Here is a 27,348-nt window from a genome sequence, read left to right as displayed (position 1 = left end):
ATGACAATTGAAATATTATAAATGTATATATGAGCCATATCAGATAACTGAGTTTTCAAATGTCTACGGAAATGTGATCTAAAAGGCTTTAGTTATAACGTATTATTTCAATTTTGAAAGTGCCAGTGCCAGTTGACCACTCGCTACAAAACCTGATGCTGAAGTTAGAAACGAACATTTAATCATTGCATTAATGTATTCGTAACGAATGTTCTACGTTTAATATTAGTATAATTAATTTACAAACGTAGTATACCTTACATAAGTTTTTAAAATTTAAATAATTTGTGATGGCTTCCTTTCAAATCCTCGAAGATCAAGAAAATCAAATATCTAACATTGGAAGATTAAAGAACAATCAAATCAGGAATAACGACAAGACACATCAAAGGAGAACAGTATTAGGAGATATCAATTCAAATTCGACAAGAGTCTGTACGAGATCATCAAAACAAGTAGGTTTGAAATAGAATTTCTATAACGATTTAGTTAACCTTTTTCAGCAACATAACTAATGGTGTATGCGTACTATTCAATGTAGGTTACTCATGAGTTCTTTGCCTAGTATTTTCAAGATTAAACAGGTGAAAGTACACCAATGCATGTTCCACGTTGCACATTTGGCGTTCGAGCTAGGATAGGCTTAGTTTAAATGTTCAAGCTACAGCTGAATTACTATTTAAAACTTCATATAACTTAAGAAAATATTTCAAAGCTGAACTAGTTAGCCTAGGTCCAGGACTATTTATATAATTAGTTTCAATAAAATTAAAAATAACTACTAATAAAGATTGGCTTATTAGTTTTAAGTAAATCTACTCACCCATTTGTGCAGGAATTAAGGAAATAATTCAATCTCTTCCTCAACATGTTAGTATCTAGGTAGAACTATAATTGGTATAAGTTGGGTTAGGCCTATTTATTTTGATCGGTTAAAAATTGGAACTCAATGAATGAAAAATAATGTTGGGCTAAAGTTATCTGTAATGATATTTATGGTAGCCTACTAATTTACAAGACCCACTTCACATTTTGTGAATTTCTCAAACACAAATTGTTATAGAAGAATACTGGTGACTTACTCAGGGATTGCCGAAAAATACTGTCCTCTATTAACTCAGTTTTACACTTTTTTAATTTTTGCCTAGTATATAACTTTTTCAAGTTGGTTAGCCTATGATTTATATCATGTCCCAGGTCGTATAACTTTTTCACAATCAGATAACGTTGGCCAATCTGGCAAGTGATCTGAGGTCAGGAAAGTACCAATCAGAAATGCCCATGGACTTCAGTGGTGCCTTAGGCCATCCCACACTTCTAGTGAAAAAATGACATCTTTCAAGGTAATACCTAAATCAAGCTCAGGTCACATGAGTGCTTGTAAAATTTGTATATTTATAATATGTCCTTATGTATTTACCTACTTACAAAACCTAATAACAAATAGTAGATTGAGACACTGTGGACTTCTTGCCAACATCGCTTCATTTCAGAAGGCACAAAACAAGAACCGATCGTCATAATGCCATGTAATTTTCACAGCACATCAAATAAAGTTTGCTCTTTCCGATAATGTAATTTTTTCCTGTCCTAAAAATGGCGGCCTATGATTAATACCAAAGTACATTCTTCTCTTACTCTCAGTAGTTACTAAGTTCTTGTGATTGTCAATAGGGATATCACGAATGATCATGCCAGCCCATAAAGGCAGTTCTTAGGAATCTCTGTAAAGCCTACAGTAGAAAAGGAAAATTCGTTTGTGTTGTAATAAATATGTGGGAGATTTAAAGATGAAATAGAAAATCTGGTGAAAGTGATTTGAGAAAAATCACATGCTACATGTTATCTCGGTTGAAACTTTTATCAAGACTACAAAACATTTGATATTTATAGGAAGTACTCCTTCAAAATATATTACCAAAAATAATAGCATCAAATAAATACAGCTTGATGAAGCCCTAGTGAGTAAAATTGATTGCTGATGTAAAAAATTTGAATTGGGTGTAAAACGACCTTGTAATTATGACAAAGCAGCCATACAAGAATAGGTAATCATTGATCTTTCCAACTTACTAAACTACCTAACAATAAACAACTCAAATGTTTACCAAATTATTGGTGTAAACAATTAAATGTGTTTACAATAATATTATAACTAATAATTGTGTCGGTCTAATGTTTTTACTTTGGCAATACAGTTACTCTTGAGTTTAGTCTTTTAAATAGGTTTTCTTTTTTATTGAAGGTCTAAAATGAGATTCAATTAAGTGTCTGCAGAAGTCTGTGTCAACAAGTTTTTACTGTGATTTATAGTAAAATGGTCAAAATCCTTTTATAGTTAGGCCCAAATAGGCTAGGTTCATCATAAATCGGTTGTCACTTTGCTTCCCAGTTATTACTAAAGAAACCAGTGTCAGCGTATCGTAACCATTGCTTATACAGACATTTTAGTATTCTACAATTTACATCGATAATTGGTTATCATTACAGTTTTTTTTTTTTTTTTTTTTTTTTGTGGCCGCTTATTGTAATGTAGCCAAAATTGTTTCAGTTTGAGCTGTAGTGTAATAAGTAGTGACCACCACAATAGAATGATTGTATTCATCGTTATCTAAACTACTGAAACCAAAATGTCAGACCAAAATACACTATAGGCAGTGGCGGCTCCTGATAAGTGGTCATGGGGGTGCACACAAGAAAATAACAGTAGGATTAGATAATTAACTTACGTCGACAACATAGTTACCGTCTCAATATAATAGTAAACAAAATATTTCAGTCCTTTTAGGCTCTTTAATAGCACCAAATTGATTGTTTGTAAAAGGTGTACAAGACTGTAAGTTATTTCGTGCTGTAGAATGAATAATTCGTAAAAAGAAACTCCTTAAAATTTGCAACGATATTTGACTACTTGCATTTTAATAATTGCTTATAGCCCAGAAAGTAATTAGCAAATATAACTGATTTATTGGCTACACAAAATGTTTATGAACATGGAAATAAAAGAAAGATAATGTGAATTACAATCTTATTTTTATTAATACAAAGAAAAATGTAAGGTTATAAGTAACTTTGAAAATAGGTTAAATAGGCTAATTGAAAATTAACTAAATGTTTCATGAAATCATAGTTCACATTTAATACACAGTTTTTCTCCAAAAACACACTCTTTGTAAGATGATTAGTTTCATGTACAGTTTTTAAAGTTGAAGTCCATCCTTCTTTTCTTTTTGCCTAGCAAAAACATCGATTACACGCTCATTAAAGTTAGGTATACTCCTGATCATACCCTTTTCCACAGACAACATTGCCAATGCTGTTAGTCTTTCTTGCCCCATGGTACTTCTCAAAAATGTATTGATGCGTTTTAAGGTCGAAAAGCACCGTTCCGCTTCCGCAGTAGTCATAGGGATGGTAGAAACAATGGTCAAAAGTTTGTGAGTTTCTGAAAATGAAGTCTGTAAGCCATTCTCAATAACGAACTGTAACAACGGCACAGTCCCGTTCATGACTTGAAAATCTTTTCGTTTGTAGATCACTGAAAGTTCTGTTTTCAATCGTTCTTTGTCTAAAAATGAATACACCTGCACCGTTTCTTCCAAAAGTTGAATGGGAAACGTTTTCTCATAGTGCGTGAACTTTTTTGAATCAAACAGAGAAACCGCTGAATGGTGTGTCAAAAAAGAGTATCTGTCTTTTATTTGATTGGAAATAACATCACACACCTCTTTTTTGCGGCAATTGTCCTCGTCACATGAATATTTTCATCACGTCGGGCTCTTTTCACAGGCATAGGTAGTTGATCAACATCAATTTTGACACTATCCATGTTTTGCCTTTCTTTTTCGATGCATTCAATAAATGTTTCGACATTTTTTCTTTGTTCGCAACAGCATCGGTGTATGTAAGCTGTAGTTGATTATACAAAATGTCAACATGGGGCATGATTTTATGGAACACTGCGAGCCAAAATATAAAGTTGGGATCCTCTAACATACGTCTGATTGCCCCTGCTTTGGTGATAGTGATTGCTTTGATGTGATGAGGCCTCTATTTCCTCCATGCAAGCAATTAAATCTTCTCTGTATTCATACACAGTGTTTGACTGTACGGCTCTTGAAGTTCCATCTAGTTGCGGAAGCACGAGGGATTCTTCTGCCAACTATTGTGTCTAAAACTGCAACTCTTTGTGGAGAATTGCTAAAGAAGTTGGTCAAATCACTCAAATTTGAAAAAAAAATTCTCACTTGTTGGTTTTGGCTTGTAGTCTGTCCAACTACCAAATTCAGTTGGTGTGCATAGCAATGAACATAAAATGCGTGGGGATACATTTGCTTAACAAGAGTCTGTACCCCTGCATGATGTCCACTCATTACACTAGCGCCATCATAGCTTTGTGATATAAGTTTGCTTGGATCGTCTACAACACTTTGTATTGCACTTTTAATACATCTAGCTATTGAATCAGCATCGTGACCAGTGGGTTGAACAAACTGCCAAAATCGTTCTACAGGTTGGCCATCAGGCAAGACATAGCGGAAAACTATGACTAATTGAAATGTTGATGAAATGTCAGTAGTTTTCATCAGCGATCAACGATAAAAACCTAGTAGTTTTTATCTCTTGTTTTATGTTGTCCTGGCAAACGGCAAGCATGCAATCAAGCAATTCGTTTTGGATAACTTTTAGATGTACCTTTAAACACTGTTGCATTGTCCAGATGTTCTTTCAATGAAGCATCAAATTCTGCTGAGAAATTTACTAGTCCCCCCTAAAAACGCCAGGATTTGAAGAATCATCTTGCTCACGATGGCCTCTGAGTGCTAACTCAAACGCCCACAAAAATTAATACAATCAATTAGTTTGGAAAGCACATAACGATTTGTAGTAACCTGTTTGTTGTGCTTTTTAATATTTTCCCTGTAAGCACAGTCTAGCTGCTGTCGAATGTCTAACTTGCCCAAAATATTAAATTCTAAAACTGAGTTTAAGTGTGACTGAGAACATTCATGTTTTCTGATTTTTGATTGCAAATGGGAAAGATCAGCAACCCCATATTTTACCCAGTTAGATTCACCACTTTGCTTCGAAAAAAGTAAACAGGGGAAGCAATAAAATCTATTGCTTTTGTTCACATCCACAAATCCACGGGGTTCTGGTATATACGTTTTGATTGAATTCCCTCTTAAAGTCTCTATTCCTACCTTTGGTTATGTGAACAATGTTAAGTTGGGGGTCGGTTTTCCACTTACTTTAATTTCAACCTTTCTTTCCAGAGATAAGTTAGAAAACCTAAGTTCTTTAAGTTCAGTTACTGTCACTGCCATAATAAACAAATGAATAATTAAAATATTACAAAACACTCACATACAAATCTCTGTAACAAAAAACAACACAAAAGAGACACAATATTCACAAACAGCGGTCATTACGACATTCACACAGCAGAGAGCAACGAAATGAGGTTATATGTACATCACCTGCGACTAGCCGTCGCACTACTGGCTTGTGCACCCACGCTGTTATATGAGACCCTCCTCCCACCGCTTCCCCCCGCATGCCCCTCGCCTATCCCCGCTTAGATGCCAGGCAGCTCACTGCACATGCACTGTCAGCGCGTCTCTGCTCGATTCGCTTCGCGTTTAACGCGTCATTGTTGTTAATAATTCGTTTACTCCGTATTAACTGAATGTTATTTATGTTGTGGATTCAATAAGAAAGTATTTTAATTATATTTTTACCATAGGGGGCTCACGTGCTCATGTGCTCAAATGGAAAAACCGCCACTGACTATAGGTATTTAGAATTACTGTATAGTTAAACTATTTTTATATCTAAAAATTAATTTAATTATGAATAAAAAGCTGTTAGTTGAATCTGAGGTTAGAGAATTGGAGGAATATCAAGTATATTGAAGGAACCAGCCCATATTTTGAATAAAAGAATCCAAAAGGCTAATGATGTATGAAATGGAAGATATGTCAATCCTACACTTAAGTGAACAAATAGAAAATACATTTGTAACAGACCCAGAAATCCTTTATTCTTTTGGATTATTTATTCATATTGTTTTGATATTCAACCGCATCAACATATCATGTCTTTATTGAACGTCTTCAGCAGCTCCATCTCTCTCCATATTGGGTCTTTGTCTTCCAAGTGATCATCTTCATTTTGGATGATATTTGTAGGACAATCTTCAACTGCTCCACCCTTGGGGAGTTGAACGGTCCATAAGACCCAATGTTAAAATAAGGTAACTTTATGTACCTTTTTCTCAGAACTCATAACAGTTAGGAAGTTGAAATTTTTACACAAGGTGTAGGATATAATATTGTATTTATACCTCTAAAATCTTTGTAAAATAATTGATACAACTAAAGAAAAAAATTTTTATATTTGTGTTATTTTTTATTTTTATATTTTAAGATAAAATATTTTTTTAAATATTTATTTATTGATGAAATTTGATAAAACTAGAGCTACATACTTCTAAAAGGCTACTTTATAACCAGTAGAAATTTAATGTGTGTAGCATTTATAGTTTCTGAGAAAAAGGTACATATATATTAAAAACCGGTAATTTTCAAAAACAGCGGAAAACAAAAAATCAAAATAATTATAAGTTTATATTACCTTTAGAAGCCTCCAGGACAGTAGCTACCATCCATTTCCTCTTCCTTACCTAATAACTGTCACCTTTTCTTTATTCTTGCTTCCTTAGTCATTGACTCTGCTTTCAGATCTGCCTTCCTCATCCTGACTTCATCGAGGCTCTTCAATGTGCTTACGGTGTATTTGCCACAGTCTTTTATTCCTAACTCCTTTAAAACCTTGATCCTTCCAATGTTACCTCCATTGAATGTTAGAACAGCATCATGAACACCTAATACAAGAGTCTCTCTTCCAACAAACACGTTTTTTGGGATACGGTTCCACACTACATTGTTGAAAGATTCGTTCACGTTCTGGGTTTTACCGTGAAGACATTTTTTTAGTAGATCTAATCTTGACAAATCTCTGTATGTAGGTTTTATTGCTGTCAATACAGCTTGAGGTAGAGAATGTTTGTGATTGTAGGTAATTTCTTCTTCATTTACTTCTGCTAACCTGTATTTGCACCAGGTGTTAGGAGGCGGAGGGCAAAGTTAATGCGAAATTTGTTATGTAGTCTTATATTTGAAAAATCATAGAAGCTCAACGGAAAGCTATTTTTATTTAGGGATTGCAGTATATTGTTCAGAAAGAATCAAATAATCAAATAAAAAATAAAAGCGAAAAAACATTTTTTTACCGATTTTTGCGTTCAACTCCCCTTAAGAGAAGAATGAAGATTCGGCCTGATCAATACAGTATTTCTTGCTTTATTTCACTTAGATTATTTCAATTTCGATAACCTTGATCATAAGATTTGATTGTTGGTGAGTTTGTGTGTAGTGTACATGATTTTTTTGTATTTTAGAGGATTTTTACAAGGAAGCTTGTTGTTTGAAGTAGGCGTCTGTCCTTATGGTATTTATATTGATGTTGCTTTTTAGACTTTCCTTTGAGACTTAAACCTTCAAGACCAAATATAAAAGAAAAATATAATTTTTACACCAATTCATTTTCAATTTTAATTTATATTAAACTCTACTGTGATCGCTTTATTGGTCATTGTCTTTGTTATTGTTAACATTAATTTATGATCAATACAAAATGAAAATGCCATTGATAATTTATTGTCGGTGTAAATCAATATTAAATAGTATTGAGGCACTTGGACTTTTAGGTAGCTTTTGTATACAGACTCAGCTCATAGCAATTGTCCTCACGGTAGAACTTTTTGAAAACTTTTGCATAACTTCACCAAACAGGACGCAAAACCACCCCTCGTTCTAAAGCTGGAATGCTTATAACATTTCCTACACTTTTTGTTAGTTATAAATATCTTTTATTGATCATATTTCAAAATATGAGTATATGTAAATCCTATTAGAATAAATTAGTAATACTTCAGTTGTCACAATATCTACCCACTTCTTCCGACTGAGCTGGGACTATTTTGATACTTGGATTGTTTTAATATTAAAAAACTGTATCACCTGAGTAAAAAAGTGTTGGCACATTATTCAATTACAAAAAGTGTCAGTTACTTAATTATGTTTACCTGCATCAAAAATTACAACAAATTATACTATGTAGTTTAGTAATGAAACTCTCCAGTAATATGTGCAACCAGTTAGTTAGTGCCTTTTTTAAAGGTGATTCATTTGGTTTTTTTTTTCTAGTAATTTTTTAGTTTTTTAGTGACTGTCCTTTAAGATAACCTTCCCTGGATACAGGAAATAAAAAATGTATATTTTACATTATTTTTAAGGAATAGTAGGCCAATAAAGCAGTAATTTGGACCATCTTGAAATCAGGTTCGTGATATACATATGTGTATACTATTAATGCAGCATTTAAAATGTGAGTGGAGAGAAACTTTTTAAAATCAAATATATGTATTTTTCTTAGTTATATTTCAGTCACTTCTTTATGCTTATACTTTCTTGTGTTGTGGTAAAAAATTTTACTAGTTTTTCAGTCTTTAGAAGAAATATTTTAAAGGGCCGATACCATCAAATTAAAAAAATGTATAAGCCCAAAAAACCATTCTACCAGTTTTACTGTTTACCAAACAGTATAAACTGGCTAATGCTATAATCCAGTTTGGGGAAATGCAAGCAAGCAATTCCTTAGAAGTTTTAAATTCGTACATAAATTAGATGTTTAAATAATTTTAAGAAGCCAAGTGTTATTGATACAGAGAAGGCTTCATTTTAAAGTATAGATTTTAGAAGAAAATGTATCATGCTCTAAAGTAACAGAATGTATTTAAAATATAACATTTTCTACATAAACAGAATGTTTACTCGTTGAGGACACCAAACAGGTTATGTTAGAGTACTCTCACATCACCAACTATGTTAAGAGATAAGCAAACCATAATTGGTCTAATTTAAAACTCGGTTATCTCCTCCTAAAGAAGATTATAAACTGATTTGCATGGTTACAAATGTGGTGAAAATCATACTCTGTGCCTTGCATATATATTAGAAATGTTTTTCATCTCTAATTAAATAAAATATTTTTCATTAATGTTATATTTAGACCGAGTTTTGGTATAAAGCTTTTGCTTTTAATGTTAAACTAAATTAACCCAATTATCAATATCTTAAAACCATGTCAAATGTTGAGTGCATGATGTAGGTATGCCCTCTCTGATAACAGAAAAATATCTGTTTCGCTTTAATATGTGTAAAAGATCAGAAATATTAAATAAAAAAAAAGTTATTTACTTGTGTTTACTGATCTACTGTCTATTCCTTTCTTTAATTGACTTCTTCTCAGTGTATGCAAATGATTTTAGTAAAACTGCTATACTTACGACCTACTATCTTCATGTGCGTAAACTTATGACCTAAGCTAAGTTTTATAATGTTTTATTATTATGTCATAGTATGTATGTATTTTTATTAAGTATTTAAAATATGGATATCACAATAATTTGGTTCCACAGAAATTTTGGGTGATACATTAAAAAAAAATTACAGATCAGGCACTAATAAAATTTTTGATCTACCCAAGTTTAAGTTTTGAAAATTATTGAAATGGCATATAAAACTTGTTAAATAAGTTTTGTTGTAATGTTAGCATCTTAAATTAATTTGTATATCTTAACGATGTTCATGGAATAGTGTAGTTCAAAAGCATTAACGGAACTGTGAATAATGTATAAGTATGAAAACTTACTATAAAAATTTCTTTGGGGCCAGATTATCATAATGTCATTACATAAATCCCCTCCAGGAAAATGTATAGATCCTAGAACAATAAAACTTAACAGATCTATCTCTTGAGTCATAAGTAAATGTGCAAAATCAGTGTGTGACAAATTGTTGCAATATTGGGTGATTTGATAAGGAATGACTCTCTGTCAACAATGGGGAAAATAGACATGGACTTTGTCCTATTCCTAGCAGATGTATATCGAGCCATGACAAACATTAGACCTTATCTCCAGTTTTGGGGTTGTGCACTTCTGGAGCTAATACTAGTCTGGTGCCTTGTATGCTTGATGGAAGTCACCAGGTTTTAATATAGAACATATTTTTCTTTCTTCCACAATTTTAATTATAAATTCCACAGTAAAACAAATTAAAATCATGACAGAAATAAAAATGTTTTTTATACTAATACTACTTGTTATCATTAATTTTAACATAATGTTTGTGAAATTGCTGCTCTGTATACTCAGAAGTATACTACTAGTTTTGTCTAGATATGAGGTAGGTTCAATTGTAAAATGTTCAATTTCCAGTTCTTTGTTAATTATTGTTAATTAATTGGATTTTTGTTATTTTTTATTTATATATTTTATATTTTTATGTCCAAAAGTAAAAAAAAACTGAATTTTTTGAGAAGTAGTGTAAGTGCATAATTTAATCTGAACATCAAAACTAGGATAAATAAATAGGATTAGTAAAGAACAGAAATTTAAAAAAAAAAACAATGAATGTATGTGTTTAGCCTTAAATCTAAATCAAGTAAAAATGCTTCAAATGTAATAAATGCAATAAAACTGTAACAAATGTGTGACATAACTAAATTGGTTTTATTTTTCATCCAAAATGTTATCATGGGAATTAAAGATGACAAAATTCAGTAAGAAATATTAAAAATTTTTGTCTAATATTAATTTTGTTTAAATTTAGTTTAATATTACTTGAATTTTTTAAATGTAGTTTTAATTATTGTAGTATAATTAATTTAATGCTCTTTTAAATTATTTCAGGAATCAAAAGTAGCGGAAAAGGTATTTAAAAGTAGAAATGACTTTGTTATCCACGAAGATGTGGAGGAGGAACCGAGTGTCGGCAATATCATCACTCTGGACCCCAAACAAGAAGCGCCAGTCATTCCAAAGGCCAAAAGCAAGGCGCAGGAAAATGAGAAAGACGAGAAATTGGATCTCTCAGATGCGGTGATCTCTGTGCCCCGGGAGCCCCTGAAGGACTTGAAGGTGAGCGAACTCTTGGATGAGGAAGAAGCCATGTCAGAGAGCTACGACAGCCCACGCGAGACCTCGCCCATGTCACTCGAGTCCGTCAGGATCAGCTCCCCACTGCTGCGACACTCCAAGCCGTCCTTGCAGCTGCTCTACGACATGGAAGAATACAGGGAAGAGATATTCCAGTACCTGCTGAAGGCGGAGGTGAATACTCAATACTGATGTTAAAACATACTTTGTTTGTTTACTGCCTAAAAATGTTGTTTGTGTACTGTAATATTACAAAAATGAATGTTCTGTGTGCAGTCTCGACAGAGAGCGAAGGCATTGTACATGAGACGACAACCCGATGTGACGTACTCTATGCGGTCCATTCTGGTGGACTGGCTGGTGGAAGTGGCCGAGGAGTACAAACTGCAGACAGAGACACTGTTCCTGGCCGTAACATTCATTGACAGGTTTCTCAGTGTCATGTCAGTTGTCAAGGGGAAGTTGCAACTACTCGGTACTGCTGCGATGTTTGTAGCTGCGTAAGTTCAACCAGTCTACTCTTTTCATTCTCATATTGAATAATGACATTTCTTTACGTACCATTCTAGTTCTCCTCAAAAAACAAACAATTCTTTGAGTGATAGGCAAGTGTTATTTAGTTATGTTTACCCTTTAAGGGCATTGACAAAAAAATGTTTCAATATTGTTTTGTTATCAAGTTGCATTGGATATAAAGTGCATATTCTTCAGCAATTTTCCCTCTGATTGTAACAGTTTGCTATACAGATGTAACACTTACACACAGATTTGTTTGTATGAGTCTGTATTGAATTGCGTATTCTGCTGTTAATCAATACAACTCACAGAACACTTCCTGAATACGAGACAACTACTTGTCACCTTACTTATTTTAACAATCCATTCTGTTGTCAGGAAATATGAGGAAATCTACCCTCCAGATGTGGGCGAGTTTGTATACATCACTGACGACACGTACAACAAGCGGCAGGTACTGCGCATGGAGCAGCTCATTCTCAAGGTGCTCGGCTTCGACATCTCTGTACCGACAATATACGCTTTCCTACAGCACATCGCGGTCGACTGCAACCTCTCCCTGCGCCTCACCAGCTTGGCTCAGGTCAGTATCCACAGTGGTCTTCTGATGTCTAAAGTTGTACAGTTGCTGTACGTCGTTATCTGATACTACAGATATTATTTACATAATATTAGTATTTGCTCAGATGTAACTTGGTCACTTGATTTTCTTCTTTTGTTAGTTGTGTGACAGATATCATTTTTTTATATTTATATAATATTGTGTCAGCTGAGAGTTTGGGTGAATGAAGAGATTCTTTATTTGTTTATATCAATCCTGCTTGTTTTAGAACTGTTTGATTTCTCTCCTATACTCACAGAGGGAGAATTATTTGATTAAATGTAACCATGGCCAGTTAAAGTACTGCAGAAATACTTTGTAACTACTGCAAACTGTGTACTGTAATACAGGGTCATCGAAAAATAATGCCTAGATTTAATAAAATTATAACATCAAAACCTTTCATGTTAAATGAGTAATTCTTTCACTGGACGATAACTGGTGAACGCAAGTTTTGTTTTTAGTTCGTCTGATTGTGTTTCCCTGTCTCTGTGATGCGCAGACAAGCTGCGCAATCGTCAAGGTCAGCCGGCCACAGACGCGCCACCGCTCAGTACGATGTTGACCGTGCAACAAAAAGCACAGTGCGTGATTTGGTACGCGGAGTCAAAGTCAATTGTCAGTGTACGGCGGCTCTTTCGGAGAACATATCCGGGTCAAACAGCACCTGATAACAAAGCTATCGTTCAATGGTTTAACCAGTTTAGGGAAACAGGGACCGTCGGTAAAAAATCTAGACCAGGCCGACCAAGAACATCAGAAGAGAATGTTGAGTGTATCCGGCAATCTTGTGTTAGGAGCCCAAAAAAATCCATTGCTCGACGAAGTCTTCAACTAAACATTCCAAAAACAACAATACAAAATGTACTGCACAAACGGCTAAAACTTCATGCGTATAAAATTCAGATAAAACAGCAAATAAAACCTACCGACCGCCCTAAACGAACTGAATTTGCAAGTTTTATGTTAAATGAAATTGATGATAATCCAAATTTTCTACAGAGAGTGTTGTTTAGTGATGAAGCTACGTTTCACATAAATGGATGTGTAAATCGTCACAATTGCCGTGTATGGGGATCGCAACAGCCAAACGAAATCCACGAGTATGTGCGTGATTCTCCCAAACTCAATGTGTGGTGCGCGTTATTTCATGACAAAGTTATTGGACCTTTCTTTTTTGTAGAAAAAACCATTACAGGCCTAGTTTACCTGGACATGCTTGAACTGTTTGTGTTCCCCCAATTAGACGATATCGAACAACAGACTGGACAGCGAATCATTTTTATGCAAGATGGGGCTCCACCAACTACCATCGCGAGGTACGCGCTGCACTAAACGCACGCTTCCCAAACGGTTGGATTGGTAGAGCAGCCCCCATTTCATGGCCTCCTAGAAGTCCTGATCTTACCCCTTTGGATTTCTTTTTCTGGGGGTACATAAAAAATATAGTTTACGCAGAAAAGATTCGGGATTTGGACCATCTTCGGGAGCGAATTTCTTCTGCAATCTTAACTGTTACGCCAGATATGATTGGACGCACGTGGCAGGAAGTTGACTACAGACTTGATATCTGCAGGGCAACGAACGGTGCTCACATTGAAACATACTAAGGTATGAAGAAAAAAAATTTATTTCTTTCCGCACATTTTAAGACTACAACCTTTAAATTACCTTTAATAGTTTTTTTATGACAGTTATTTAAAATCTAGGCATTATTTTTTGATGACCCTGTATAAACCTCAACTTTGATGTAAACAGTATCCACAGTAACTACATATTTACTTTTGTGATGTTTCTGACAAAGATAGCCTTGCTATCAAAAGGCCAAACAAAAATAAAAGTTTTAAATATTGGTGTATGTGTTTAAATGTAATTAAGTAACTATACAGGGTCATCCAAAAGTCAGTGAACAACGCTGTAATTTCTAAACTGTTTGACCAAATGAAAGAAAAATTTGGGAATGTTTGTAGGTTAATGAGACCTACTTTTTGGCCAATCAAACAATATTGTTGAGCATCGTAACTCAAAATATTAAAACCGCAACTCCCCACATGTGACATTGTTAGAAAGGGAGTTCTGCGCTGGTGGTGGCTCGACACTGCCTGGAGTACGATGATGTTTGGTCCCTTGAGCTACAGAAGGCTACTGCATTATATATCGTATTTGTGCTGTAAACAATATTCACAGCAACTATATGTCGAGGAATCTGGCTGTTGACAGTATCTGTGTGAGCTGACACTGCTGGAGGGAGATCCGTACCTGGCATACCTCCCGTCTGTGGTGGCCAGTTCTGCGCTGGTGGTGGCTCGACACTGCCTGGAGTACGATGATGTTTGGTCCCCTGAGCTACAGAAGGCTACTGGCTACTCACTCCTCCAGTTGGTCCCCTGCGTCGCCCACCTCTGTGTCACCCACAGCAAGGCCAGTTCTCTGCCCCAGCAGGCCATTTGTGACAAGTACAAGACAAACAAGTGAGTATTCAAATTTTTTTCTACGTTGTATAAAATAATAGTTTACGTTATCTTAAAACTGGATATATAAATGCTCTTTAAACAACAGTCAGGACAAATTACAATTTTCAATAAAATAATTATCTGCATACTGTGTAAGTGAAGTTCATGTCCATCTCTCACGTAATTTGGATCTACTTGAACATTTGCTTACCACCTCATCTGACCCTCAACTTCAAAAGTTATGTTTCGATGTGTGCTAAAAATAAAATAAAATGATGATCTATAGTAAAGTATTTAATTCTCGTCACTTTCATGAGGCATACCACACGTTCTTCTATTCAGTTTTAGAAATATACCGACTATACCAGATACTAATTCTCAATGAACCTTCACTTTGCTTAACAAATGCTCTCTGCTCTCCCTCGAAATTATTTTTTTGTCAACTACTCTGTGGTCCAACTATTGTATACATGTGTGTGTATATATATGAATAAATTGAGATGTGTGTGTGTGTGCGCGCGTGCGTGTGTGTGTGTACAGAGTGAGTTTTATGTCCTGGCACACCTGGATATAATTTAAACGGTCCAAGATATCTATGTGAAAACTTGACCCTACGTATTATAACATATTTTTTTAATTTTTCAAGTTGTTGAAAATTTTGCCCCCCTTTTCTAAAGGGGGGCAACTAAACATTTTCAAATACAAACCCCTATCATGTGACCCCTCATTTTAAAGGGAATAAAAAAAGATATCCAATAATGCAAACTAGAGGTCTCTACGTTTATTTTAACAGATTTTATGACAAATTTACAATAATAAAATCAGTAACTGTCTTGTCCTGTTTATCGTAACATGAGTCAACACTAACGCAAATTTTAAAAACAGTTACCTGTTTTAATGTAGCAGGTGTTCAAACTGTTCACCTTCGGCTGTTTGACAGTGTGCGAGACGTGTATAAAAACTTGAGACATGATAGGGGTTTGTATTTGAAAATGTTTAGTTGCCCCCCTTTACTCAATTGTGCCCCAGTGCTCAATTTATAGACATAGTCAAATAAAAAAAAAAAAAAAACACCTTTCATTTTTTCCGCTAAATGACCTTGAACGTTTCAATTTTAGCTATCTTGAAATCTACTTCAACTTCAAAGAGCTATAACTCGGGTTATATACCACCTACAAAAATAAAAAAAACCAATCTCTGTGTTATTTAAATCTTTATTTTTGCTTCTTACCATTTTTATAAGAAAACTTATAGTTTTTGAGATAATCATTTAGTGGTCTGCCCACAAATTTGTTAAAGACAATGAACTTTGATTGCTACTTATTCTGAAGAATAAATATATAAAATATTCATAGTTGATTAAATATTTTTTTACCTTGAAATGTTCTGTTAATTGAGAGTATTGTAAATCTGTTACAGGTGGCATAAAGTAAGCGAAGTGAAGCCAAAGGCGCTGAGGCTAGTTTGATACCCAAACTATGATCCCTTGTTCTGAACGGTGGTGTAACTAACCAACTATGACAAGAAGAGCCCCCACATCTACACAATTAATTATACACCTCTTGCATGTATTGTGTGTTTTACAATATTTCTTTTATTTATTTGCTAACGCTTGAATTTTAACCTTATTAACAATTTTTATCGGTTTTAATATTTTTGGCGATTTTTATACTAAATTCATTGTTCTTTGTTTTCTTATACATAATTTGATTTTAATGTATTTTGAATACCAATAAACATAATTTTTGGCTTTAATTGTCTCTAATTTAGTTACTCTTGTTATGTATTACATAATATTATACTGGTGATGTAAATATAAGTTATTTGTACAAAAGTGTGTACACTTGTAACTCAGTAACTGGTGCAGCGTTGATGTTCTGCAATAGTGCCGTAGTGATATTTGTTGACAGTACAAAAGCTAGTGCCTCACCTGCAATGTGAGGTTCACTTTCCATGTTTTGTTACACTAGCTGTAAGTCTTATCTTTCTGATCATTTTAATTATTGTTTAATTTTGTACTTTTGTAATTAAATGTATGTTTTCATAATAATAACAAAGGTAAGTTTCGATTATTTATGCTCCTGTGCATTTCTACACTTGTCAATTAATTTGTTTTGTTGTGTTGAATTAAATACTGATTGACCTTTTGATGTGAACTGGTGTCGTCATGAAGTTCTTTACAATCCTAAATTTCATAATTATATGTCAACCTTTTTATTTCCAAAGGAAAATTTAACTTATTCTATTTGATTCAGAATAGTGTTTAAGGAAGAAGTTGTCATAGTTACTTTAACCCATCATATTTTATTTTATTTAATAGAAAACAATGCCATGACAATCCATTTTATTGTAAGATATATTAAACGTGTGTTACATACCATACAAATCAGTATATTATTTAAATTTTCATGTCAAGTCCAATCACACTATGTTGATCGAAAATTGATTCAGTAGGCATCTTGCGGATCAACCGCCCATTGGCTTCACATTGCCTTTCCTGTAAACAAGTCATATGTCTTAACCACATTCAATGCAATACCAATGAAAAATTCACAACCAGTTAATGTTCTACTGCGTATAGTTTGTTAAGTGTGGTGTATTGTATTTTGTTCAATTACTTCACACAATGATTATAATTAAAAAAACAAGTTGAAATAAACAAACCGTAATTATAAATAATATTAGTCTCATTATGATATTTTATAGCCTTGTGATTTTCGTATTAACCACCTTTTTTCATTATCCTACCATAGAGCCTTGTTAATCATCATCATCTGACGTTTCCGTTATCACGGGTCGTCGTACACAACCTCCTCCACTTTTGTCTATCATTCCAGGTCTCCTCTTCCTCCACCTGTATTTTCTGTAGTCCCCTTCTCTCTATGTCTTTCCACACTTGGTCCTCCCATCTTCCTCTCGGTCTTCCTCTTGGTCTTCTTCCTCCTTCCTCCTTCTCCAGTGCTATTATAGGCATTCTATTATCTCCCATCCTCTTCACATGCCCCATCCACTGTATTCTTCTTCCTTCCATTGTCTCTTGCAGTGAAACTACCTTCAATCTTTCTCTGGTTATTTCGTTCCTTATTCTATCTCTTCTTGTAGTCTTCTCTATCCCTCTTAAAAATCTCATTTCTGCAGCTTGCAATCTGCTTAAATCATTTTTAGTCCACGTCCACGTCTCTGCTTCATATAATCCTTGTTAATAATCAAGTTAATTAGATTGCCTTGCTAACAGATTCATCACAACAGATCAAGATTTTTTAAATAAAAGATATTTATAAATTTTCAGGGACAGATACTTTCTTATTGGCTATTGAAAACCCAAAACAGAAATTAAGTATTGTAAATAGTCGTGTCATCAGCGAACATATACGATTTTTCATTGAGCTAATGTGCAAAGAAAAGACTTTGGTGATAATATGAAGATCACCGGTCCCAAGACAGATCCTAGCAGCACCTGAACCTCTGGTCACAGGAAGTGGAGGTAATCTTGCTTTACATGTTTCTCCCTTCACAGCACAAGTCAATTTAGCGATCTGAGACCTGGTTTAATGATTAAGGCAACTGGCAAACGACAGATGTGCCCTGCGACTCCACAGACAACCTGGGGATTGAACTTTGTGAGAATAAGGTCAGGGCCCAAAAAATCGAATGCTGTACTATTAGGGCCATTAATATTCTAGAAGCACTTATCCTAATAAGGTTACCAATCATTTCTTCCAATAAATCAGCCAGTCCTATCAAAGTCGACCTCTATTTTACAAACCCTTGTTGGCACTAAGTAAGAGGGCCATTTTTGGTAAGAAGTCGGATGAGTCTTGCTAACGCCACCTTGAGAAGGTAGGAGTAAATAATATATATAGGTCTAAAGTTTTTTGTTTCATTCTTTTCACAATTATACAATGGAGGACCGTGACTTTTTAGTTGTGAAGAGAAGACTCCTTGTAAAAGTGACAATTGGTAATGTGCTTGAATAGTATGTGATAAGCAGAACTTGACGATTGTGGATGAGATATCCAGTCTTGCCGATAACTGCCTTCCTGGAATAAATGACCATGTTCAGTTCCAGCTCATCAATAGGTATGAGCTCAAACATTCTTATTTTGAATTTGTAACATGTGGATCCTGGTTTGGAATCTCAGCAACTGTACAGAGGGTTCGTCATCACAGGTAATGAAATAATGGTTAAAATGGTGCACCGTTTCATTCGAAACTGATCCTTCTTTCCCCCACAGCCATCGATTGGAATTCCCGAAAACAAGACCCTATTCAATTGTCGCTCAGTGTTTATTACATTCCAAATGGCCATGCTCATTATTTACTACAAGCTGATTATGCTGAAACAACTGAGTTTTTTATGAGTTTCTTTCAGAAGTCAGATCATGAGGCCAATCGATTTGGGGCTTTGGCTACAATGTATTTATCGTTTCATAAAGATAAATTTTGGCATTGACACTGTAATAGTTTGAGAGGTCATTCACAAACAAGAGGGACAAAACTGGTCCAAGTACCAAAGTTAAAAAAAGATTCCTGACTGGTAGTGTTCAAGTCTGCAAAGATTTGAAATATTTCAGCTTCCTTGGTTATTAATTGGTTGAGGAACAAATGAAGGACTGTAATGCACAAAGAGGTAGAGGAAAAGATCACGACATATGATAAGTGGTTATTTATAGCCTAGAAATGGGAGGTCGTAACTAGGCTTACCCTGATTGACAGTAGTGTTAAACTTTGGGGTTGGGTACAGTTTTCATGACATTTTGTACGAATTTTTGTAACTGTTTTTAGGAGCCAGTTTTATTATATTAAGAATAGACTGACTGCATCCTGATATTAAGAATACAACTGCGATAGTGAAAAGATTTGACAATAAACAACAATCTATCAAGAAAATTAATTATATTTGTATTAATCTGTTCAGTCAAGTTATCACGGCCATAACAATGTATCTTGTATGTTTACAACCGCGTAGCCACATTCCCAGACCTGACAACAGACAGTGAGATAGACTTTATCTCCCACTAGCCCTTCTTTTCTATAATTTATTTAAAACTACATTATCAATAAATTCACGCAGATAGCAGCACCAGTCAAAGTTCCCATTTTATTCCATTTATTGCGTAATAATCTTTATCATGCAGTAGCGATTATCTATTGTCCACTATGGGGGGGGTGGGGGGGGGGGGGGGTGGGGGGGGGGGGGGGTGGGGGGGGGGGGGGGTGGGGGGGGGGGGGGGTGGGGGGGGGGGGGGGTGGGGGGGGGGGTTAAAAACAAACCTTTATCTCGCACATAACACACATAAGGTAGGACCACCGTGCAGCTGTGCTAGGTTAAAATGTTTTAAAAACATCAATAAAACAGAGCAACAGTCTTTCATCAGATTTTAACAAACTAACTGTTAATGAACAGAACAGTTATTTGGTTGGTTTAATTATAGTTAGGCCTGTTCCTCAACGTAGGCCTAGACAAGGAGGAGACAACGCCAGACTTTATTCGTGCTCATTTTCGGTGTTGAAGAACTCCCTGTATGCTTTAAAGCATTTTACTCTTGGCATGGAATAGCCAAAAAAAGGTTGAGATAATTCAAATGTACGTTAAGAAAGGAACACAACCAACCGATGGGCGAGGCAAGCATAGCCTACTAACAGAAAGCATACTGTTACTAAACAAACTGTTGATGCTGTATATGAACACATTGCTTTGTTCAAAGGGAAAAAGCACACTATTCGTTGGCCTAGAATGACAAGGTTCCATCTGACAAAATTGGGAAAATTTAGTTGTCAGCATGACAAGGTTCCATTTTGAATCATCTTCAAAATGCGCTTACTTATATTAATTTATCTTGCTCCATTAACGAATTAAAAAAATGCCAAGATTCCATCTGAGAGCTTAAAAATGCAAAATTACTGTGACAAGGTTCCATGACCGTTAGTTGGAACCTTGTCATGCTAAACTTTGACAAATAGAACTTTGTCACTCTAAAAGTATCTCTATGGAATATAGTTTGATGTGACAAGGTTCCATCTGACTAATTTCTAATCAGCTGTTTCTTCTGGCACCAAACACCTGATGACATATTCTTCATTCCATTCTCATTGTTTTGCAAGCCTTTAGCATTCTATGTGAATTCTCCATGTTAATTCAGTGAAATGAGTAGTTTAGAAGATTTAAGATCTATGGTAAACGATTTGTTAGATGAGGATGATCAATTAGAAGATTCTGAGGATTCATATATACCTGAAAGTAGTTCAGAAGATTCAGATAATTATGAAAACAATATTTGGACCAAAACCTTAATGTTTCAAAAATGTACAATATGTATAAGCAAAAATGTGAAGAAGAGAACAAAAAGCCAGTAGAGCCAAGTATGTATCGACACATTTTTGTATCAGAGTATAATTTAGATTTTCATTCTAGAAAATCGGATAGGTGTGACTCTTGTGAAGCATATAGGGGTGTCCACATCACAAAATATAGTCACCGCTGATCAAAAGGAACTCTACGAAAAAGATATCGCTAAAAAAACAGCAATGCGAGAAAATCGCAAGATGGACAGAGAAAACAAGGATGTGCCTGTACTTTGTTTTTGACCTTGAGAATGTTATTTCTTGTCCAAGAACTGATATAAGTTCGTTTTTTGATAAGCGTAAACTAAATACATAAAATCTTACAGGCACATTTTTCTCAAAGTAAAACAATATACTGTGCTTTATGGACTGAGGCTATTTCAGGAAGAAGCGGAAATGACTTGGCGAGTGCTTTATTTAAGATCTTAACGCAAGTAGCTATTGAGCACGAATTTACAGAGCTTGTATTGTGGAGTGATTCTTGTGTTTTACAAAACCGAAATTCTTTTATTTCTTGTGCTGTGCAAAATTTCCTTCATGCTCATCCACATATTACAAAACTTACCATGAAGTATTCAGTACCTGGTCACTCTTGTATTCAAGAGGTCGATAACGCTCACAGCCTTATTGAAAAGGGAATGAAGAACACAGATTTTTACTCTCCTTTAGGCCTTATAAGAATACTGAAAGGGCTAAACCGCAGCCACCCTATCAGAGTCCTGCAAATGATTGAAAATGATTTCTTTGACTTTGGATCATCACCAAAAAACTTGAACTTTAAAATGATCCCATTTTTCTATGTCTGAGTCTCTATGTTGAGTTTTAGACAGTCGTTACACGAAGCCTCATATACTACTTCTTTCTTGGACAGCAAGATAGTTTATGTAAATTTGCGGTTCATCGAAAACGCCAAGAAGAAAATCTACAAAGAAAACAAAACCTAAAGCCAGTGTTCCGATATGGAGACTGATAAAACCGAACACACTCAAGTGGAAACCAACACTTTCGGAAGATAAAGTGAAAGCCATAAGATATATGTTTAAGTTTATGCCCTTGCAAGATAAAAAATTTTATATTGTAGTCCTTAAGTTGTAGGCATATCTGTCTTGAAGTTTTGTGTCATTTTAGCTGTTTAATGTAAAATTTAATCATTCTCTATGAACAAAAACCGTGTCTTTTTTCATTTTAACATTTACAAACTCCTTTTTAAGAAAATTCTATTTTTTAAACAGGAATATATATATATATTTTTCATTGAATTTATTTTAAAAATAATTAAATAATTAAAACATTGTATGACAAACAAGTTAATATTGTCTATTATGAAACATTTAGGTAAGCATGAAAACATCCTAGGGTAAAGTGAGCTTGAATATTAATATGACATGGTTCCATGTGAGAGATGGAACCTTGTCACTCAAAGATTTTCCAAAATTTACAGTGACAAGGTTCCAACTAATATTTTAAATATTTCATATTTTGGGTATTGAGAAGTATTGGGTATTTCTCAAAACTAGGTTTATGCCAGATGGAACCTTGTCATTCTAGGCTAACGTATTGCCTAAAAGATTATAAAAAAACTTATTTATCCCTAAATTAAAATATTGCAAAAAATGTTTAGTATGTACAAGGAGAAGTATCCTCGGAATGTAGTTTCATACGACAAGTACCGAGAAATTTTTAACGAAAAAATTCAATATTTCGTTTGGATACCCCAGGCAAGGCACCTGCAGTTCATGTGATCTGTACACAGTAGAAGTTCTGTTCGTAGTGGGCTAAAGAACTGCTCTAATGATAGTCCTGAAAAGTTGGAGTAGGAGTAAAAGTTAAAGAAATTGCACACAGATAAAAAAGTGCATCTAATGAAAGCTAACATGTTTTATGTAAGGAAAAGGGAATCAAGTTTAAAAAGTCGAGTTCTTCGGTCATCTACCGAAAATGGAACCAGGGGAAAAAAGGAAAAAAAGACTAAACGGCAGTAAAATATGAAACACCTGCAATCCAGTTATATAATATCTGTAACAATAATATAAGGTTCCTTTTTGCTACTTGAGACTATTTTGAAAGTTATTTTCAATAAACTGTTCTCTTTGTTTGAATAATTTATTTGCAATTCCTCCTTTTTTCCTCCTAAAAACAAGAGTTAACCTACCAATTTTATTTTATTTAAATATAAAAGATATTTTTATGACTAGGGAGTTATAATAATAGTAGTAGCAAACATTAGCGCAAATCATATTAAAAAACTAAGAAAATATGAACGTATCTGTAGGCGTAGAATTAGATATAGACAGTAAATCTCAATTCCTGAAAAATTTGAAAAATTGACATCCCCTTTTCACCCCTAACCCTTCAGATATAAATGTAAGTTTTTGTTTCCACGTGAAAAAGATTATAGAGTTTCAGAAAATATATGGTTTAGATGGCTTAAAATTTTTGAAATAGTTTTTATAGCAAATTGCTTTTAAAATTCCTAAAAAAATTAATAATATTTTATATTGTTACAAACATTTTTTTTAATGTACAGTGATTATATTTTGTTTTTAAAGAACGCAATGTTTTCTACAAAACAAAACAAAAATTATAAGTTTATCTTTAATGGAAATTATTTTATGAATTCTTTACCTACTGCCTCCAAAAGAGCTGATTTTAATTGCCTTGTAAAGGTCAGTTCAGAATAAAGTTAACTCCTCCCTAATGGGTTTTAAACACAAGTTTTTTATTGAATTAAATATTTGAAACGACCCATTTGATAGCCTTCTAGTCAACCTCTACAAAAAAGAGCGGCTTACAATCGAACTTTCATAAGGCATATTCCATTATCGATTTTAATAAGGAATAAAAGTTTATGTGCTTTTGAAATTCAAATTGGCTTATACCATGAATATAATTTAGACGTGTTATACTGGTTCGGGTTACCCACATTCCACTATCCCAGGTCGTGTTTGGGCGCATAATCTCTATGGAATGTAGCTAGATACGAATTTCTGCAAGGACGACATAAATGGTTTCAAATCAAGTCCCTGGAAAAAGTTCAAATTAGCTCTTGAAATGTTAGCCACGTAATATCGGGTCACAATGCATAATGCGTCACGTGGTCAGAATAGAATATCAGCACTATTAGCATTAATGGTTAGTAATAAACAGTGGATCCATTAAAGGAGATAAAACCGACGTTACCACCACTTACATAATGCTATTACAGATAGTACAAGTTCTAGTGTGTATTGCTTCATCCTTCACTGCCTTATTGATCACGTCACAGTAGCTGTTTGTCGTGCGCCTATACAAGATGAAAATACTGCAATTGTTAATATCCGCCATATTTCTTATATCCTGCATTATCATAGTTGCGGCAATAAGTGAGTGCAATCATATTTATTTTGCACTTTGTATATATATTTTATATATATATATATATATATATATATTATATATATATATATATATATATATATACTAAAACGTAAACAAACTATTATAGTAATTAGTCAGTAAGTGCAGTGCAATAGTTTTTTTGTTGGAAACAAAAATCTATCCATACTTATATTTATTTCATTAATTTTTTATTGCCAATTAAAATATGAGATGAGAAATGCATTTAGACTACAGTAATTGATCTGACATTGAATGAACTAAGGAAATATTTTGGAGAGCTCATAAACATGGGTCTATTTGGCAAAAAAAATTAAAAACTTACTGTGATACAAGATTTGAATAAAATGTCCCTTTTTCAAAAATAATGAGCTGCAATAGATTCAAATAATAAATTCAATTTTTTCACATAACATCACAACAGACCGTATGGAGAGGACAGCCAGGTTACAATCTCTGGATCAGAATAAGGTTTTTTATTGGAAAGCATCAATGACAATATAAAAAAAGTATTTTGTTCCCTTTCAGAACTTAAGTATAGATGAGTCTATTGTTGAGAGGAAAAATAGATGCGCAAATAATCAATATCTTCCCTATAAAAGATATTCCAGATATAGAATAAAAGTTTGAACTGTGTGATAGCCGTTCAAATTACATCAATCACATTGATTTGTACAGAGGATCAGATTATTTTGACGATAACTTGGAGATAACCAAAAGGGTGTGATTAAACTTCTTAAAAAGCCTGAATTATTAGATAAAGGCTATCACATTTTCCTCGAAAATGTTTGTACAGAAATACCGCTTGTCAAAGTGTTGAGGTTTCGAAATACTTTTGTTACAGGGACAATTATATTAATAAACAAAATAATCAAAATGGAGGAATATTTGATTAAATTATTGAATATTGTTTTCAGACATGGACTAACGATCTGGCTTCAACTGGCTTTGGTTATGAACATTAACGTCTGCGACATGTCTGCATATCCGAAAGTGCGCTAGGCCATGAGAACACTCAGAACGTAAACCACCAGTGAACATTATCAATAATGCAATCACTTGTCAAGGTTTTACAAATAAATATGATCTATTTAAGCTTCTATTTAATCGAAACTTATGTTCAACTTAATTTTTAATGAGAGTTTTTAACTGCTAAGAGATGTTCAATAAAATTTCGAACTCTGCGTTTGCAACCCTTTAAACTCAGATGTACACTAATATGCACATCAGTTCACATCTGATATTTTTTAAATATTAATAAACAAAATAACCAAAATGGAGTAGTACTTGATTAAATTATTGTATATTGTTTACAGGCGTGGTCTAAAGATCTGGCTGCGACCGACTTTGGGTATGAAAATTAACGACTTCGACATGTCTGCATCTCCGAAACTGCACTAGGCCATGAGAACATTCCGAATGTGAAATACCAGTTAACAATGAGCATTACCAATATATCACTTGTCAATGTCTTACAAATAAATATGATCTAATCAAGCTTTTATTTATCCAAACTGATGTCCAACTCGAGGGGCTGGAGAAATTTTCCATTTACCTCTTCGTATTTTATCTCGAAAATTAACTGAGCTACTGACTAAAAAGTTTTGGATGAAGATTCATTTATATAGGATTATACTAGGATTAGCAACATTGAGTCCGATGATGGTGCATCTCATCCCATGTGATTTGCCCCTGTAAATATTTATACAATTGTTCTATGAGTAACCTTGGTGACAACGAGAAAATAGCAAAATAATACATTTAACCCATTGAGGAACTTGTCCGAGAGTTACTCGTTGCCAGCGAGAGCATGATGGTGCTACACTCATTGTGTTCCTTTGTAGACGCTAACGATACACATAATTGTTTGTTTGTTCTCTAGATCGCAATTGTGTGCCATCTTGAATCCTTATGAACAAATCGTTCCGTTTCGTTTTCTTATGTTAGCACTTTCGTTATTGTTTTATACTTTGTCATGCGCTCAATTTTTATCGCATCAATATTCTGCTTATTGTGATCTCCATGTTTAGTGTTTAACTATTTATAGTTGTTTAACGAGTTTTTTAGTTCATTCGCTAACTTATGGAACAAGACAATTCGCGTACTTCAGAAATAGACAGATGCTTGGACAGTGATACTGAATTGTGACAGCGAACCGAAAACAGGTTTGACGACGTAATTATAAAACACCAAAAGCGAGGTCTGCTGACTGTTTACGATGAAGAATTTTATGTATTGGGATTATCGAAAACGTCAAGGTAATGACATTAGGACTAAAAATAACGTAAATAAAAGGGCTAGGTTGTGATGTCGATTGACATGAAAGCCTAACTGTGACTACTGACTCTATTAGGCTCGAGTCAAAGAATTTATTTAAGTGTTGTTTATTACCGATAAGCGTAGGCATATCCAGGCATATCCTTTAGGGATATCCAGGTGGCACTGGTGTGGTTCGGCTGGGCTATCTTTGGCTCCGTTATTTTAGTGCTTTTTGATATAGAAAAAGTAATATTTGTCTGTGTATTTCGCTCAAATTGTAAATTAAACTTGATCTACAATGGAAAATAGCGAGGGCAACAATAATTGTGGCAAATGTAATGAAGAGCTGTCAAATGATGGGGACTACGCCATTTGTAGGTTATGTCGGGTAGGCTATCATTTTGGCGAATGTAGTATTCGGGGCCAGTCTTGGAAGGGTTTGGGTAAGGCTGGTCAATCTAAGTGGTCCTGCGCAACTTGCTGAAGAAAGAATAAGCCTGCGAGTACTTCCGAGAATGTCATAGTGATTCCGTCCCGGTTAACATAGCTGCTAAGCTTGATAGCTTACTGGAAATGGAAAAAAACTGTCGATGATGTACAAAAGACTCTAGAGTATTGTCAGAAAAATATGATGTAATTATAGAAGAAATAAAATCACTAAGGGAGGAAAATAGGGTCACCAAGAGAGAACTCAGTGAGGTTAAGGAAGAGGTTAGTGAGGAGTGAAGATGATG

At 34.3% G+C, this 27,348-nt stretch overlaps 1 protein-coding gene and 1 long non-coding RNA gene across 3 annotated transcripts; both read left to right on the top strand.

Moving 5' to 3' along the window:
• The first annotated feature begins 128 nt into the window (after positions 1 to 128).
• LOC124357914 (G2/mitotic-specific cyclin-A-like) lies at positions 129 to 16,791 on the top strand. Its single transcript, XM_046810030.1, has 6 exons — positions 129 to 455; positions 10,820 to 11,239; positions 11,342 to 11,565; positions 11,960 to 12,164; positions 14,403 to 14,653; positions 16,055 to 16,791. The coding sequence occupies exons 1-6, from the start codon at positions 291 to 293 to the stop codon at positions 16,101 to 16,103; spliced, it is 1,314 nt and encodes a 437-aa protein (XP_046665986.1). The 5' UTR covers positions 129 to 290; the 3' UTR covers positions 16,104 to 16,791.
• Positions 16,792 to 24,053: 7,262 nt separating this feature from the next.
• Positions 24,054 to 25,852, top strand: LOC124358777. Of its 2 annotated transcripts, none has more exons than XR_006922072.1 (3): positions 24,054 to 24,342; positions 25,273 to 25,422; positions 25,672 to 25,852. It is a non-coding gene; the product is annotated as an uncharacterized LOC124358777 (long non-coding RNA). The 2 variants fall into 2 exon arrangements; XR_006922073.1 differs by having other exon boundaries at positions 24,124 to 24,342; positions 25,273 to 25,377.
• The last annotated feature ends 1,496 nt before the right edge of the window (positions 25,853 to 27,348 follow it).

The sequence above is a fragment of the Homalodisca vitripennis genome, chromosome 3, assembly GCF_021130785.1.
Source record: "Homalodisca vitripennis isolate AUS2020 chromosome 3, UT_GWSS_2.1, whole genome shotgun sequence".
NCBI classification, from domain to species: Eukaryota; Metazoa; Arthropoda; class Insecta; order Hemiptera; family Cicadellidae; genus Homalodisca; species Homalodisca vitripennis.
Note: the sequence above shows the minus strand (reverse complement) of the source record. Positions and strands in the feature narration are given on the sequence as shown.

Coding starts and splice junctions, on each gene's coding strand:
- LOC124357914 (XM_046810030.1), top strand. CDS start 291: ATGGCTTCCTTTCAAATCCTCGAAGATCAAGAAAATCAAATATCTAAC. Junction 11,240..11,341: donor AGTACCTGCTGAAGGCGGAG/GTGAATACTCAA, acceptor TTCTGTGTGCAG/TCTCGACAGAGAGCGAAGGC. Junction 12,165..14,402: donor GCCTCACCAGCTTGGCTCAG/GTCAGTATCCAC, acceptor GGCTGTTGACAG/TATCTGTGTGAGCTGACACT.